Raw genomic sequence first — 13,841 nt, forward strand, 5'->3', positions numbered from 1 at the left:
ACCTACTTGAGATAGTTAAAGTAGGTTTTTTATTAATTAATGTTACTCACCTTCAAATTTAGCGGCCCCAGGACGGCTTTCTCAGGGCTCGTGAATCTCACCGAGTGAAAGGAGGCGAGAAGGGCCGGATCAGGAGGTAACTGCCTTTATTGCACTGCTTGTGGGCCAGGAGATGCAGGAGTGTTTCTTTCGGATCCAATAAGCATAGCTGCCGCAATCAGACCCTTGCGATCGGCCGAGAACCCGCCCCTGGTAGAGTCTCACCTTCTGATGGCTGACACCCCCTGATGGGCGACGCCCCCACCTCCGACCTTTTGCCCGATGTCCGACCTCCGACCCTTCACCCGGTGTCCGGCCTCCGACCTTTTGCCCGGTGCCCGGCCTCCGACCCTTCGCCCGGTGTCCGGCCTCTGACCCCTCGCCCGGTGTCCGGCCTCCGACCCTTCGTCCGGTGTCCGGCCTCTGACCCCTCGCCCGATGTCCGGCCTCCGACTCTTCGCCCGATGTCCGGCCTCTGACCCCTCGCCCGATGTCCGGCCTCTGACTCTTCGCCCGATGTCCGGCCTCTGACTCTTCCCTCGGTGTCCGGCCTCTGACTCTTCGCCAGGTGTCCGGCCTCTGACCCCTCGCCCGATGTCCGGCCTCTGACTCTTCGCCCGGTGTCCGGCCTCTGACCCCTCGCCCGATGTCCGGCCTCTGACTCTTCCCCCGATGTCCGGCCTCTGACTCTTCCCCCGGTGTCCGGCCTCTGACTCTTCCCCCGATGTCCGGCCTCTGACTCTTCGCCCGATGTCCGGCCTCTGACTCTTCGCCCGATGTCCGGCCTCCGACCCTTCGCCCGGTGTCCGGCCTCTGACTCTTCGCCTGGTGTCCGGCCTCTGACCCCTCGCCCGGTGTCCGGCCTCTGACTCTTCGCCCGGTGTCCGGCCTGCGACTCTTCGCCCAATGTCCGGTCTGTGACCCCTCGCCCGATGTCCGGCCTCTGACTCTTCGCCCGGTGTCCGGCCTGCGACTCTTCGCCCGATGTCCGGTCTGTGACCCCTCGCCCGATGTCCGGTCTGTGACCCCTCGCCCGATGTCCGGCCTCCGACTCTTCGCCTGGTGTCCGGCCTCTGACCCCTCGCCCGGTGTCCGGCCTCCGACCCTTCGTCCGGTGTCCGGTCTGTGACCCCTCGCCCGATGTCCGGCCTCTGACTCTTCGCCCGGTGTCCGGCCTGCGACTCTTCGCCCGATGTCCGGTCTGTGACCCCTCGCCCGATGTCCGGCCTCTGACTCTTCGCCCGATGTCCGGCCTCTGACTCTTCGCCTGGTGTCCGGCCTGCGACTCTGTGCCTGGTGTCCGGCCTCTGACCCTTCGCCCGATGTCCGGCCTCTGACTCTTCCCCCGGTGTCCGGCCTCTGACTCTTCGCCCGATGTCCGGCCTCTGACTCTTCGCCCGGTGTCCGGCCTCTGACTCTTCGCCCGATGTCCGGCCTCTGACTCTTCGCCCGATGTCCGGCCTCTGACTCTTCGCCCGGTGTCCGGCCTCTGACTCTTCCCCCGATGTCCGGCCTCTGACTCTTCGCCCGGTGTCCGGCCTCTGACTCTTCCCCCGGTGTCCGGCCTCTGACTCTTCGCCCGATGTCCGGCCTCTGACTCTTCCCCCGGTGTCCGGTCTCTGACTCTTCGCCCGATGTCCGGCCTCTGACTCTTCGCCCGGTGTCCGGCCTCTGACACTTCGCCTGGTGTCCGGCCTCCGACTGCCAACCCGATCACCTCCCAGCCCACAAACCCCCCCCCCCCCCCCCCCCGATCTCTACCTCTGGTATCAGACCTCCTCCTCACCCCCCACAATGCCCTCCATGGCTCACTATCTCTCCCTCCCTCCCTCCTCTCCAATTTCTGACTGCTTTCCTTCCTGACAATCTGGCAGGCTGTCGTGCGTAAACCCGGAAGCAGAAATAATTGTCTTCAATTGAGTTGCGATCACAGATTCCGACACACTCACTTCACTTTCGGGTTTCCCATGTGAAAAATTTACCCACCCACTCTCTTCCCGGCTCTAGGTCCTATTAGTTCAAATCCCACCATGGAATGAATTTAGATATAAAAAAAAATCTGAAATGAAAAGCTGTACCTTTAAAAGTGAACATGAAGCTGTCAGATTGTTGTAAAAACCCAACTCTTTCATTGATGTTCTGTAGGGAAGGAAACCTGCTGTCCTTACCTGGTCTGGCCTATATGTGACTCCAGTCCTATGCTAATGTGGTTGACCCAGTTGTATCAAATCTCTTCGCCCGATGTCCGGCCTCCGACTCTTCGCCCGGTGTCCGGCCTCTGACTCTTCGCCCGGTGTCCGGCCTCTGACTCTTCGCCCGGTGTCCGGCCTCTGACTCTTCGCCCGGTGTCCGGCCTCTGACTCTTCGCCCGGTGTCCGGCCTCTGACTCTTCGCCCGATGTCCGGCCTCTGACCCTTCGCCCGGTGTCCGGCCTCTGACTCTTCGCCCGGTGTCCGGCCTCTGACTCTTCGCCCGATGTCCGGCCTCTGACTCTTCGCCCGGTGTCCGGCCTCTGACTCTTCGCCCGATGTCCGGCCTCTGACTCTTCGCCCGGTGTCCGGCCTCTGACTCTTCGCCCGGTGTCCGGCCTGCGACTCTTCGCCCAATGTCCGGTCTGCGACTCTTCGCCCGATGTCCGGTCTGTGACCCCTCGCCCGATGTCCGGCCTCTGACTCTTCGCCCGGTGTCCGGCCTGCGACTCTTCGCCCAATGTCCGGTCTGCGACTCTTCGCCCGATGTCCGGTCTGTGACCCCTCGCCCGATGTCCGGCCTCTGACTCTTCGCCCGGTGTCCGGCCTCTGACTCTTCGCCCGGTGTCCGGCCTGCGACTCTTCGCCCGGTGTCCGGCCTGCGACTCTTCGCCCGATGTCCGGCCTCTGACTCTTCGCCCGGTGTCCGGCCTCTGACTCTTCGCCCGGTGTCCGGCCTCTGACTCTTCGCCCGGTGTCCGGCCTGCGACTCTTCGCCCGATGTCCGGCCTCTGACTCTTCGCCCGGTGTCCGGCCTCTGACTCTTCGCCCGATGTCCGGCCTCCGACTCTTCACCTGGTGTCCGGCCTCCGACTCTTCGCCTGGTGTCCGTCCTCCGACTCTTCGCCCGATGTCCGGCCTCTGACTCTTCGCCCGGTGTCCGGCCTCTGACTCTTCGCCCGGTGTCCGGCCTCTGACTCTTCGCCCGGTGTCCGGCCTGCGACTCTTTGCCCAATGTCCGGTCTGTGACTCTTCGCCCGATGTCCGGTCTGTGACCCCTCGCCCGGTGTCCGGCCTCTGACTCTTCGCCCGGTGTCCGGCCTGCGACTCTTCGCCCGATGTCCGGCCTCTGACTCTTCGCCCGGTGTCCGGCCTCTGACTCTTCGCCCGGTGTCCGGCCTCTGACTCTTCGCCCGATGTCCGGCCTCTGACTCTTCGCCCGATGTCCGGCCTCTGACTCTTCGCCCGGTGTCCGGCCTCTGACTCTTCGCCCGGTGTCCGGTCTCCGACTCTTCGCCTGATGTCCGGCCTCCGACTCTTCGCCCGGTGTCCGTCCTCTGACTCTTCGCCCGGTGTCCGGCCTCTGACTCTTCGCCCGGTGTCCGGCCTCTGAGTCTTCGCCCGGTGTCCGGCCTGCGACTCTTCGCCCGATGTCCGGTCTGTGACTCTTCGCCCGATGTCCGGTCTGTGACCCCTTGCCCGATGTCCGGCCTCTGACTCTTCGCCCGGTGTCCGGCCTCTGACTCTTCGCCCGGTGTCCGGCCTGCGACTCTTCGCCCGATGTCCGGCCTCTGACTCTTTGCCCGGTGTCCGGCCTCTGACTCTTCGCCCGATGTCCGGCCTCTGACTCTTCGCCCGATGTCCGGCCTCTGACTCTTCGCCCGATGTCCGGCCTCTGACTCTTCGCCCGGTGTCCGGCCTCTGACTCTTTGCCCGGTGTCCGGCCTCTGACTCTTCGCCAGGTGTCCGGCCTCTGACTCTTCACCCGATGTCCGGCCTCTGACTCTTCGCCCGATGTCCAGCCTCTGACTCTTTGCCCGGTGTCCGGCCTGCGACTCTTCGCCCGATGTCCGGCCTCTGACTCTTCGCCCGGTGTCCGGCCTCTGACTCTTTGCCCGGTGTCCGGCCTCTGACTCTTCGCCAGGTGTCCGGCCTCTGACTCTTCACCCGATGTCCGGCCTCTGACTCTTCGCCCGATGTCCAGCCTCTGACTCTTTGCCCGGTGTCCGGCCTGCGACTCTTCGCCCGGTGTCCGGCCTCTGACTCTTCGCCCGATGTCCGGCCTCTGACTCTTCGCCCGATGCCCACCTTTTGAGGGCAACTAGGGATGGGCAATAAATGTCAGCCTTGCCAACGATGCCCACATCCCGAGAATGAATTAAAAAATAGCAGCCAATTTGCACGCAGCAAGGTCCCACAAACAGCAATGAGATAAGTGAGCAGATAATCTGTTTTAGTGACATTGGTTGAGGAATAAATGTTGGCCAGGACATCGTGAGAGCTCTTTCCTGTTCTTTATTGAAATAGTGTCATGGGATCTTTTCATAAGAACATAAGAAATAGGAGCAGGAGTAGGCCATATGGCCCCTTGAGCCTGCCCCACCACTCTGTGTGGTGAAGGTTCTCCCACAGTGCTGTTAGGAAGGGAGTTCCAGGATTTTGACCCAGCGACGATGAAGGAACGGCGATATATTTCCAAATCGGGATGGTGTGTGACTTGGAGGGGAACGTGCAGGTGGTGTTGTTCCCATACATCTCACCACCACCTTCTCAAGGGCAATTAGGGATGGGCAATAAATGCTGGCCTCGCCAGTGAAGCCCACATCCCATGAACGAATAAAAAAATACCTGCTGCTCTTGTCCTTCTAGGTGGTAGAGGTTGCGGGTTTGGGAGGTGCTGTTGAAGAAGCCTTGGCGAGTTGCTGCAGTGCATCCTGTGGATGGTTCTCACCTTGTCTGCCACCAACGAGTGTCAGATAATCACGGGCGTGCGGCCCATCATTTTCTGTGCACTGGGTTGGATGGAAATCGCAGTCAATGCACCCTTGATTTTCTGATTCGCGTTGGTGATGTGTGAAGTACCTCACGGCCAGTGCGGACTTTGAAAACTTACCCCTGTTTTATATATATAGTTTTGAGACATCAAAATGTCCAAAGTATGGGGAGAAAAAAGAAAGAAGACCTGTTGTTTTGTGCTGGTTTCTTCTGACCAGGTGCTAGAGGTTTACAAGTACCTGCCAGTCTGCACCACTTCCACCCACAGCAGTTACCCTCTCATGGACCTCAGGATATTTACAGCAAGGGGACATTGGGGAGATTTTTAATTTGAGTCCAGGTGTAAGCCTGGATCAGCCGGCCATTATAGAAAGGGTCCGATTTTCACTTTCATTGAAATCAGCCGAAATTAAAATCGGGTGGTTTCTATACTGGGCGGCTGATCCGTCATGCCCGGGTTTTACACCGGAGTTGCAAGTTGAAAACTTACTCTTTTGTGGCTGTAAAGGGACAACACTGGATTGACCTCAATTATCTCCCCACCTCTCCTAGGAGGGAATCTGATGGCACCTTCTGGTACCTGGCTGAAGTTGCAGTTCTTCAAGTGTTTGCCCTGACTGCGAGTGTTTGCCCTGTCTGCGAGTGTTTGCCCTGACTGCGAGTGTTTGCCCTGACTGCGAGTGTTTGCCCTGACTGCGAGTGTTTGCCCTGACTGCGAGTGTTTGCCCTGTCTGCGAGTGTTTGCCCTGTCTGCGAGTGTTTGTCCTGACTGCGAGTGTTTGCCCTGTCTGCGAGTGTTTGCTCTGTCTGTGAGTGTTTGCCCTGTCTGCGAGTGTTTGCCCTGTCTGCGAGTGTTTGCCCTGTCTGTGAGTGTTTGCCCTGTCTGTGAGTGTTTGCCCTGTCTGCGAGTGTTTGCCCTGACTGCGAGTGTTTGCTCTGTCTGTGAGTGTTTGCTCTGTCTGTGAGTGTTTGCCCTGTCTGTGAGTGTTTGCTCTGTCTGCGAGTGTTTGCCCTGTCTGTGAGTGTTTGCCCTGTCTGTGAGTGTTTGCCCTGACTGCGAGTGTTTGCCCTGTCTGCGAGTGTTTGCTCTGTCTGTGAGTGTTTGCCCTGTCTGCGAGTGTTTGCTTTGTCTGCGAGTGTTTGCCCTGTCTGCGAGTGTTTGCTCTGTCTGCGAGTGTTTGCCCTGTCTGCGAGTGTTTGCTTTGTCTGCGAGTGTTTGCCCTGTCTGCGAGTGTTTGCCCTGTCTGCGAGTGTTTGCCCTGTCTGTGAGTGTTTGCCCTGTCTGCGAGTGTTTGCTCTGTCTGTGAGTGTTTGCCCTGTCTGCGAGTGTTTGCCCTGTCTGTGAGTGTTTGCTCTGTCTGCGAGTGTTTGCCCTGACTGCGAGTGTTTGCCCTGTCTGCGAGTGTTTGCCCTGACTGCGAGTGTTTGCCCTGTCTGTGAGTGTTTGCTCTGTCTGCGAGTGTTTGCTCTGTCTGCGAGTGTTTGCCCTGTCTGCGAGTGTTTGCTCTGTCTGCGAGTGTTTGCCCTGTCTGTGAGTGTTTGCTCTGTCTGCGAGTGTTTGCCCTGTCTGCGAGTGTTTGCTCTGTCTGCGAGTGTTTGCTCTGTCTGCGAGTGTTTGCCCTGTCTGTGAGTGTTTGCTCTGTCTGCGAGTGTTTGCCCTGACTGCGAGTGTTTGCTCTGTCTGCGAGTGTTTGCCCTGTCTGCGAGTGTTTGCCCTGTCTGCGAGTGTTTGCCCTGTCTGCGAGTGTTTGCCCTGTCTGCGAGTGTTTGCCCTGTCTGTGAGTTGTAAACAATTTTACAACACCAAGTTATAGTCCAGCAATTTTATTTTAAATTCACAAGCTTTCGGAGACTTCCTCCTTCCTCAGGTAAAGAGGAAGTCTCCGAAAGCTTGTGAATTTAAAATAAAATTGCTGGACTATAACTTGGTGTTGTAAAATTGTTTACAATTGTCAACCCCAGTCCATCACCGGCATCTCCACATCCTGTCTGTGAGTGTTTGCCCTGTCTGCGAGTGTTTGCTCTGTCTGGTTATTCAACCACAGGAGGCACCATGGCTGAGCATGATCCGTATTCAGCACAGTCCAAGAGTCAAATCTGATCAGTATCCCTCATCCATGCCTTTAAGACATGACAATTCCAATGCTTTCCTGGCCAGCTTCCCATTCTCCACCCTCTGCAAACTTCGGCTCATCCAAACTCTATTGCCTGGATCCTAACTCGTACCAAGTCCCAGTTCACCCATCACCCCATGTGCTCACTGACCTACGTTGGCTCCTGGTTCCCCAACTGCTCAATTTAAAATTCTCATCCTCGTGTTTAAATCCCTCCGTTGCCTCGCCCCTCTCTATCTCTGTAACCTTCTCCAGGCCTACAACTCCTCCCCATTAGCTCCTTGAAACCTCTGCTCCCCTGCCTCTGTCCTTTTGTAATTCGCTCTCTCCATTCGCCGCTCCATTAGTGGCTCTGCTTTCAGCTATTTGGGCCCACGTTCTGGAATTACCTCCCTAAACCCCTCCACATCTCCACCTCCACCTCCATCTCCTTCTTTTAGGTCCTCCTTCAAACCCACCCCTTTGAGCAAGCTGTCTGTGAGCGCCTTGGGACATTTCTTAAAGGTGCTATATAAATGCAGGTTGTTGTTGGTATGGCTCAGTTTGGAATAGTAAAGGGGATGGGGAGCGAGCTGGAGAAATGGGATTAGACTTGGTGGTTTACGTGGAGAGAAACTTTGGCACAAACTCAATGGGTCAAAAGTCTGCTGTAACAGGCCATGATTCACCAACTGAATTGGTGAAGAGTTGGTAGCAGGCATAATTAAAGGGACACACTCGAGGAATGGAACCTGCTTCTCTTCACTTTCCATCCCGCTAATATTTAATTTGCTTTCTTTAAGAACCTTGGGGCCATGTTCGCTGCTTCGCTCCTCATGTCTCAGTTCATTTAAAAGGACTGCGCCGAAAGCAGGTGGAGGTGACACTTGCAACAAGTAACTTCTGATGACATTCCCAGTTTCAATTTTAAAGTGCCCAAATTGCTGCTCTTCCAAGGATGGAAACATAAATTTGAGCTCATCCAAAACTCTGCTGCCCGTATCCTAATTTGCACCAAGTCCCGTTCACCCATCACCCCCGTGCTCGCTGACCTACATTGGCTCCCGGTCCGGCAAAACCTCGAATTTAAAATTCTCATCCCTATGTTCAAATCCCTCCATGGCCTCGGCCCTCCCCATCTCTGTAACCTCCTCCAGCCCTACAACCCTCCGAGATCTCTGCGCTCCTCCAATTCTTGCCTCTTGCGCGTCCCTGATTTTCATCGCTCCACCATTGGCGGCCGTGCCTTCAGCCGCCTAGGCCCAAAGCTCTGGAATTCTCTCCCTAAACCTCTCCGCCTCTCTCTCCTCCTTTAAGATGCTCCTGAAAATCCACCTCTTTGACCAAGCTTTTGGTCACCTGTTGTAGTATCTCCTTATGCGGCTCAGTGTCAAATTGTGCTTAATAACGCTTCTGTGAAATGCCTTGGGATGTTTTACTACGTTAAAGGCACGATATAAATGCAAGTCGTTGTTTGTTGGTGTTGTGACAGAAAAAGTGGCACTGAAATCCGCAAGGGGACGCATCACAAAGAAAAAAATTGTAGAGGCAAAATAAAATCACACACAAATGAGATTTGTTTCAACGAAAGGATCTCCTGATTAAAAACAGCCATTAAAGCTTTCCTTCAAACTGCTGGGAGAAGGTTATAACACTTGCATACGTTAATTCAGCCTTCTGGGAACAAAGTACGGTTGGGTTCTACTCTCAGACACTAGCGTGTCTCCTCAAGGTGCTCGCTGAGAAATCTCGGCCTTTCCTGACCTGTTTGGTTCCATTGCTATATTTGGCTCTCTCAGCTCCCTTGAACCATAGCATAAAATATATAGGGTTTATATCTGGGAGCCTGTGCTCCTGGTGTGGAGCTCTACCCGCTGGGAGTATATGGTGGGAATTTAGTCCAAGAGGATGGAAGCTTCTGCGGGGCCTGCTGGCCTCCATGTCACAATCCCCCAGTGTGTGTTCTCGGTGGGCAAAGCTCATAGGATTGTAGGATCTTACAGCACAGAAGGCGGCCATTCGGTCCCTCAAGCCTGTACTTGTGCCTGTAATTGATAGCTCTTTAAGAGCTACCAATTAGTCCCACTACCCTATGCTTTATCCCCATAGCCCGGTAATGCCACGTTTGAACCCACAACCCTCTGACATATGTCCTTATGTTCTTATAGAGGCAAAAGTGCTGCCAACTGAGTCAAACTGAGACTGCTAAACGAACACAACAATGGTGTTAGATATCCAAAGACTTTTTGCTGGCTTACTTATTTTCGCAGGAATCCTGATGAAAACTTTATCGGTGAATCATAGGGGAACAATATTGTAAAACACTTTCGTGGCCTTTGTGAAGAGGAAGAGGAAAAGGGCGCAATCAAAAATATCACTATTACAAGAACAATTTTCTATCCTTTTGTTATGGTGGCTGATAAGTGCTCTTCACGTTTATTTTTAGAAATGAGCCTGCTCAATTCATGAGTGCCAGTGTTTAGTGTTATCTGAACAAACAAGTAGGCAGAACCTCTTACCACCTCATGGGGGTTGGTGTTATTTTCCTCTGCATTCTGAGGGGGGCGTTTAAGATCTGCCAGAATGTTTTACACAAAGGTCATAATCCGTGCTTTTTTGTCATTCAGCTAATAGATTTAATCATATCTCTGAGTTTCTCAAATTCCTTGGACTGCTAGTAGTTGCGAGGAATTTCAGGTTCCCCGGCCCTTCCATTTTAAACAGAAATAATTGAGCTCATACATGCTGACACATCCCCTACATTTATTATTATTGTCGGCGGGTCAGGAGGTTGTAGGTTAGAGCACCCCGACCCTCCCTTACCCCACTGCCCCTGCGTAATGTAGCTTGACACTCCAGTGCAGTGCTGAAGGAGTGTGCTGCATACCGGGAATTAGATGTTAAATCAATGCCCCGTCTACCTGTTCCATTGGACGTTGAAGCTCCCATGGAACTATTTAGAGAAGAGCAGGGAGTTCTCCAAGGATATATTGGCCTTGGAGGGATTGCAACACAGATTTGTGTTACCAGAGCTCCAAGGGTTAGATTATGAGGAGAGATTACATAAACTAGGTTTGTATTCCCTGGAATATAGAAGGCCAGGGGGTGGTGTGATTGAGGTTTTCAGGATTTTGAAAGGAATTGATAGAGTAGATAGAAGCTTTTTCCGCTGGTGGGGGAGTCTAGGACAAGGGGACATATCCTTAAAATCAGAGTCAGGCCATTCAGGAGAGATGTTAGGAAACACTTTTTCACACAAAGGATGGTGGAATTGTGGAACTCTCTCCCACAAAAAGCAATAGGTGCGAGCTCAATTAATAATTGTAAATCTGAGATCGCTAGATTTTTGTTAGCCAAGGGTATTAAGGGATATGGAGCCAGAGTGGGTTAATGGAGTTAGGATGCAGATCAGCCATGATCTCATTGAAAGGCAGAACAGGCTCAATGGGCTGCATGGCTTACTCCTGTTCCTAATATTTCTTCCTCAGCCATCACCAAAAACAGAATAAGTGGTCAGTCATCTCATTATATTGGGATCTTGGTGCGTGCAAAATGGCTGCAATGTTTACTCACATATCAACAGTCACTGCACTTCAAAGTAATTCATTGTCTGCGAAGTGCTTCGGCATGTTTCTGAGAGACCTGATAAGGCATTATATTATCCAGTTTTGTGTTCCTGGCAGGGATGTTGAGCATGGGAAGCACATATTGAAAATTTAGGCAGGGTCTGCACACAATTCTCTAACCATTTAAACTAATGGCCAGAAAATCAAGCAGCGAGCATGCCCTAATTTCCGATACGCACTTCTGGCAGGTGAGGCTCCCCGTTGGGAGCGCGATGTCGGATAATCATGCCTTATATAAAAGTTTGTCCTTCTTTGCTTCATCTTTAATTAATGTATCCTTTATATTATAGGAATGACAATAAACTTGCAGAATGGGTGTGTAATTGGCAAATGAATTTCAATATAGATATGTGTGAGGTATTATATTTTGGTAGGAAGAATAAGGGGGACACATGCTGCTTGGATAAAATGGGCGTTAAATTGAATAAGGCCCGAATCCAGGGGTGGGCATCATGGTGCCCGGTGGCCCCGATACAGGCACCACGAGACATTCGTGCTGTCTGGTCACTTACCCCTTCGAAGTGTAGCAACCAGGCCTTGCATCAGGTTCACACTTCTCACCAGCAGGGTGGGCCCCACATATCATGTGATTTGCTCACACCTCTTAAAGGCAGGCTTCCCCTCTTAAAGGCAGCCTGCACCACTTATTTGTAAAAAATGAGATACGGGTCCTCACGGAGTCTGAACGGAGATCAGACATCGCACAGGTAAAACACAGATGCAGGTCCCATCTCTACATTTACAAACTGTTGAGTTATGTTAAAACATTAAATAAAGGTTGCGCACCACTAAATCCCACATTCTCCAATCTGCTCGCCAGACCTCACCAATCTGTCGATTTGAGTTGGTACTGGGCCTGCTTGAGTGCATGCACCAAGATTCTCTGCTAATGCACTAGAGACCTTGGTCCAAGAGGTGGACAGAAGCAGGGGCATCTTATATCCGCGGGAAGTGGGGGTGGGGGGGGGAGCAAGAGGACCTCCAGACATATGCTCAAGAGGCAGTGGGAGGCAGTAGGGGATGAAGTCAATGCCAGGCGCACAGCACCATGAACATGGATGTAGTGCAGGAAGGAGTTCAATGCTTTGACACGAGTAGTCAAGGTGAGTGAGGTCAATTGTCAAGTGGCGTCTCCTACCAACTGCACCACTAGCCGCATCCACTGCTCCACTCACTACACCCCCCATCACCCACATACCAACAAACTCTTTCCATCAGTACTCAACTCTTCCAATCAGATGCTTCCTTTCACCCTCACACCTTACCACTGTTGCAAGCTGCCCACCCACAACTCACAGGTCACACATACTAGCAGCTATTCAACCATGATAGGCACATCACCCAAACATCCTGCAGGACATTCACCAACACACGTCCCGCTTTCTTGCAGGAGAAGGTAGCACATAACAGGGGGCAGCAAGTGGCAGTGGCATTTAGCCCTTCGAGCCTGTTTCGCCATTCAGTGGGATCATGGTTGATCTGTAACCTAACTCCATATACCCGCCTTTGCCCCATATCCCTTAATACCCTTGGTTCACAGAAATCTATCAATCTGATTTAAAATTAACAATTGAGCTAGCATCAACTGCCATTTGTAGAAGAGTGTTCCAAACTTCTCCCACCCTTTGTGTGTGGAAGCATTTCCTGACTTCACTCCTGCAAGTCCTGGCTCTAAATGTTAGGCTATGTCCCCTCGTCCTAGTATTCAAGTATAGGAGACCTCCAAAAACAGTTACGAATGTACCGGCAGTCAAAAGCAATAATCCATCAACTAACCTGTAAATTCTGCATGGTCCCTTTAAATAGTGCTGTTGTGGGGGGGCCTCCAGACCATCTAAGACAGGTTCAGATGTTCATGGTTAAGACAATGCGTTGAGTGCAGCGTTAAGTGCCAAAATGGTGTTTATCACTTTAAATCAGCGTTGCACACTGATCTAATGTATATTCTCCCTACTTTACATGCTGCCGGCATTCGTTTTCTGCGCGTGCGTGAAACCCTTTACCAAGGTGGCGTCCGGCGCATGTAACGCTAGAAGCATGCATGCGCATCCCGGACGCCATCTTGGAACAACGGGAGGCCGCGTAGCACCGAAACAACAGGCGCTACATGGCCGAATTTCAAGCCCTAAGAATCTAAACAGGATAGAGGAGCAGAGGGATCTGGGGGTACAGATACACAAATCACTAAAAGTAGCGATGCAGGTTAATAAGGCCATAAAGAAAGGAAACCAAGCAGTAGGATTCATTTCTAGAGAAAAAGAATTGAAAACCAGAGACGTTATGTTAAACTTGTCTGGAACCTTGGTTAGACCACACTTGGAGCACTGTGAACATTTCTGGTCTCCATATTATAAAAAGGATATAGAGGCACTGGAGAAGGTGCAAAAAAGATTTACTAGGATGATACCAGAACTAAGAGGTTATAACTAGCAGGAAAGATTGAACAGGCTGGGGCTCTTTTCTCTAGAAAAGAGAAGACTGAGGGGTGACCTGATAGAGGTCTTTAAGATTATGAAAGGGTTTGATAGGGTAGACATAGAGAAGATGTTTCCACTTGCGGGGGAGACCAGAAGTAGGGGCCATAAATATAAGATAGTCACTAATAAATCCAATAGGGAATTCAGGAGAACCTTCTTTACCCAGAGAGTGGTTAGAATGTGGAACTCGCTACCACAAGGAATAGTTGAGGTGACTAGCATAGATACATTTAAGGGGAAGCTAGATTAACGCATGAGGGAGCAAGGAATAGAAGGATATGCTGATAGGGTTAGATAAAGAAGGGAGAGAGGAGGCTCGTGTGGAGCATTAACATCGCCATGGACTTGTTGGGCTGAATGGCCTGTTTCTGTGCTGTACATTCCATGAAATTTGTTAACTATTCTATAGCCTAATTTTTATTAAAAAGTCTAAAATACTTATTTGCTCCTTCACAGTCTCCCATGCTTCATCTCCATTTTGGAGGCGGGACTTACACTGGGAAAAGTAGCCACTGATTAGTTGAGAATGAGCTCCAGCGGGTAATTTCTTAGCCAATGATTGGCCAATAAATCTACACTTTGGCACGGTCATGTCATTGATGCAACTTTTGACACATTTTAAAGATTCTAACCGGGAAATAC

At 52.4% G+C, this 13,841-nt stretch overlaps 1 protein-coding gene across 1 annotated transcript; it reads right to left on the reverse strand.

The window, feature by feature from the left end:
• Positions 1-340: 340 nt before the first annotated feature.
• On the reverse strand, positions 341-12,783 carry LOC137322195 (filaggrin-2-like). The gene is made up of 3 exons (XM_067985309.1): positions 12,682-12,783; positions 2,290-4,329; positions 341-1,690 (listed from the first exon to the last, which is right to left on the reverse strand). Exons 1-3 carry the CDS (start codon positions 12,781-12,783, stop codon positions 341-343), a joined length of 3,492 nt encoding a protein of 1,163 aa, XP_067841410.1.
• Positions 12,784-13,841: the final 1,058 nt, after the last annotated feature.

Source organism: Heptranchias perlo, chromosome 5, assembly GCF_035084215.1.
Source record: "Heptranchias perlo isolate sHepPer1 chromosome 5, sHepPer1.hap1, whole genome shotgun sequence".
NCBI classification, from domain to species: domain Eukaryota; kingdom Metazoa; phylum Chordata; class Chondrichthyes; order Hexanchiformes; family Hexanchidae; genus Heptranchias; species Heptranchias perlo.